The following is a 2,500-nucleotide window of genomic DNA, read 5'->3' as shown; positions in this document are numbered from 1 at the left end:
GAAGGGACTGAAACCTACAAAATAGCTGTATAGATAAAGTAAGTTCCACATAGATGTAAAATAAATTACTCTATTCCAGTCTCACAGATGTGGTTTGTATTATGTTGTTGACTGCCAAGAAGGGGACGGGGGGGACCCCAGGAACCCCCTGGCTACGCCCCTGAGATTAATCAATAATTGGTCTACCCAGTAATCGGCAGACTAGATTTTCAACCGTGGAAAACGGCATTCAAAAGACTGTGTTTGTTTTGATTCATCCAGTTCTGAATGAACGTTTTTTGATGACAAATTAATTAAATTATTATATGGTTTCGTTCGCTTTGAGTCGAATATGTGCTATTCTAATTTTTTACGGGGAAAATTGAAATTTATACTCCCACAAAAATTGCTACCGATTTGATCTCCTTCCATGTGTTTGTTGTAGCCCAGGCACATATTTCCAGGTGTCTGTAACTGTCCACGTGCCGCTCATTCTGTCCCCTTTTATATTAGTGCTTCTGATTACTCGCCTTCGATGGCACGATGGTACAGGTTTCATTCTTAAAACATAGGAAAAAACGTTTATGAGTTCTCATTCCAACAGATAGATGCAGTGAGACAACACAGCTTGAACACAGGCCGGGCTCATTCCATCGGCCAGTCAGCAACAGAAGGGCTCTTTTCGAATCATGCACTGTCATATATACGCTTTAAAAGAGATTTGATTTGGAGGATTGAAATGCTAAACACCAAGCAGGAGTTAGCTTGAACAAATTTGTACGTCTTATTTCCAAGCCAGAGAGACAATGTCACTTAACAATTTTAGTGCTTGGATTGACTTATATAGAGACTTCAAGAATCGTTTCGTGGCAGGAATCGAGGACTTTATATTGCCTATGTGTATTATCTTCATTAACTCTATGCATATATGCTGAGACAGGAAGCAGTGTTTTGCTGAAAGGATCATGAAAATTGTATTTTAGTAGCTCTTTTTTCACTTATATGCATGTTGGTTTTATCCACCGTGGAGTTTTCCAGATCTTTTCTTGGAGTGTGCGTTGATTGGTAGTCTAGACGATAAGGTAGTCTCTCAGTTAGTTGCGATTGGCCAGTTAACTGAGCCGTATTCTACTTAGTGCAGGACCAGCTAAATTTGTACCCTGCTTCAAAGGTGCAGAGCTACATCAAATTTCTTACTTTCCTTGTTTCCTCGTGCCAGACTATAAATTATCTTTCTTTGTTGGTTACTGTTCAATCAGTGAAGTAAAATAAATGCGGGCCGTAACTTATTAAGATGTGTTTTTTGCTCCACTTTACTAGGGAATTTTTGATGTAAGACTGTAAGTGAAATGACGGCCTTCTGAGGAAGCCTCACGACAAAGCAAAGACAAAGACAACCGCGGAAAGCATCCATTCAAACAAGCGCCCCTGGTCAACGAAAAGTGAAAACATCATCGTCTGCTTATTTGTACAAGAATTGACGAGTCACTATTTTCCCACAAATGGAAAACTCCACCGTAATCTTGCCAAGAGTGAACAACTTCAGTATCTCGATTTTGCCAGATAGTACCGTTCAGACGCCACCAGTAGGAAATGCAACCGATGCATCCACACCTCGCAACAGCAATCAAACTATATATCAAGGGATTTTTGTCAGTCTCTTGGTATTCGTCATGTTGGCAGGATTTATTGGTAACACCTTGGTCATTTTAACCATAAGGGGAAAGCGGAGTTTATGGACACCATGTAACATGTTTATTATGAACATAGCTATCGTGGATCTTTTAGTCGCTATTATTCTAACTCCGCTTCGAATGACAGAGCTTTTTGTCGGCTGGCCTCTTGGAAATCTTGTTTGCCAGATTGTGGGACCAATGCAAGACGTCATTATGTGTGTTTCTGCTGTAACTCACAGTAAAATTGCTGTTGAGAGATACCGTGTTATAGTAACCCCTTTCAAGGTCAAACTTACATTGTACAAAGCAAAGTTAACCATCGCAGTTAGCTATGGCGTATGTTACATATTAACGGGTATACCGCTGGCCTTAGTTTTAAAGCAGCAGGAAAATGGCGGACTAAAATATTGTAAAGCGAAGTGGCCTTCCATCACTTATCGTCGCGTCTATGAAGTTTATCTGGTCATGGTTTTTATTTGTCTGCCGTTGGTCATACAAACAACTTCATATGTAATGATTTTGACGCGCCTGAAAAGAGAGGACGCACAAATCCAACTTACACGAAGTGGAACAGTGGAGCAGCGTCTGAATCAAGTGCAGAAGAAGGCGAGGTTGGTTAAAATGTTGATTATTCTTGTTGTTGTGTTCCAAGTTTGTTTGATTCCACGAGGAACCTACATACTTGTGAAGGAATTCGTGAGTGCAGAATTTACAAAGCAAAACGCACAATTGATGAAAGTGGTTTCCATCGCCACAATCGTCATGTACTATTTAAAGCACGTCTTCAATCCATTAATACTTTTTGCGATGAGTGCAGAGTTCAGGAAAAATTGTTGTATTTGTCG

The 2,500-nt window shown here is 40.2% G+C and overlaps 1 protein-coding gene across 8 annotated transcripts in view; it reads left to right on the top strand.

The window, feature by feature from the left end:
• Positions 1-2,500, top strand: part of LOC138016100 (QRFP-like peptide receptor) — a 17,413-nt gene that overhangs the window by 11,925 nt on the left and 2,988 nt on the right. For all 8 annotated transcript variants that reach the window (XM_068863275.1, XM_068863277.1, XM_068863273.1 and 5 more), the window contains one exon: positions 1,300-2,500. This exon is cut by the window's right edge. In XM_068863275.1, the coding sequence (XP_068719376.1) occupies positions 1,482-2,500 (1,019 nt within the window). In that variant the 5' untranslated portion in view covers positions 1,300-1,481. The remainder of the gene's footprint in view (positions 1-1,299) is intronic.

The sequence above is a fragment of the Montipora capricornis genome, chromosome 9, assembly GCF_036669925.1.
Source record: "Montipora capricornis isolate CH-2021 chromosome 9, ASM3666992v2, whole genome shotgun sequence".
Classification (NCBI taxonomy): domain Eukaryota; kingdom Metazoa; phylum Cnidaria; class Anthozoa; order Scleractinia; family Acroporidae; genus Montipora; species Montipora capricornis.
Note: the sequence above shows the minus strand (reverse complement) of the source record. Positions and strands in the feature narration are given on the sequence as shown.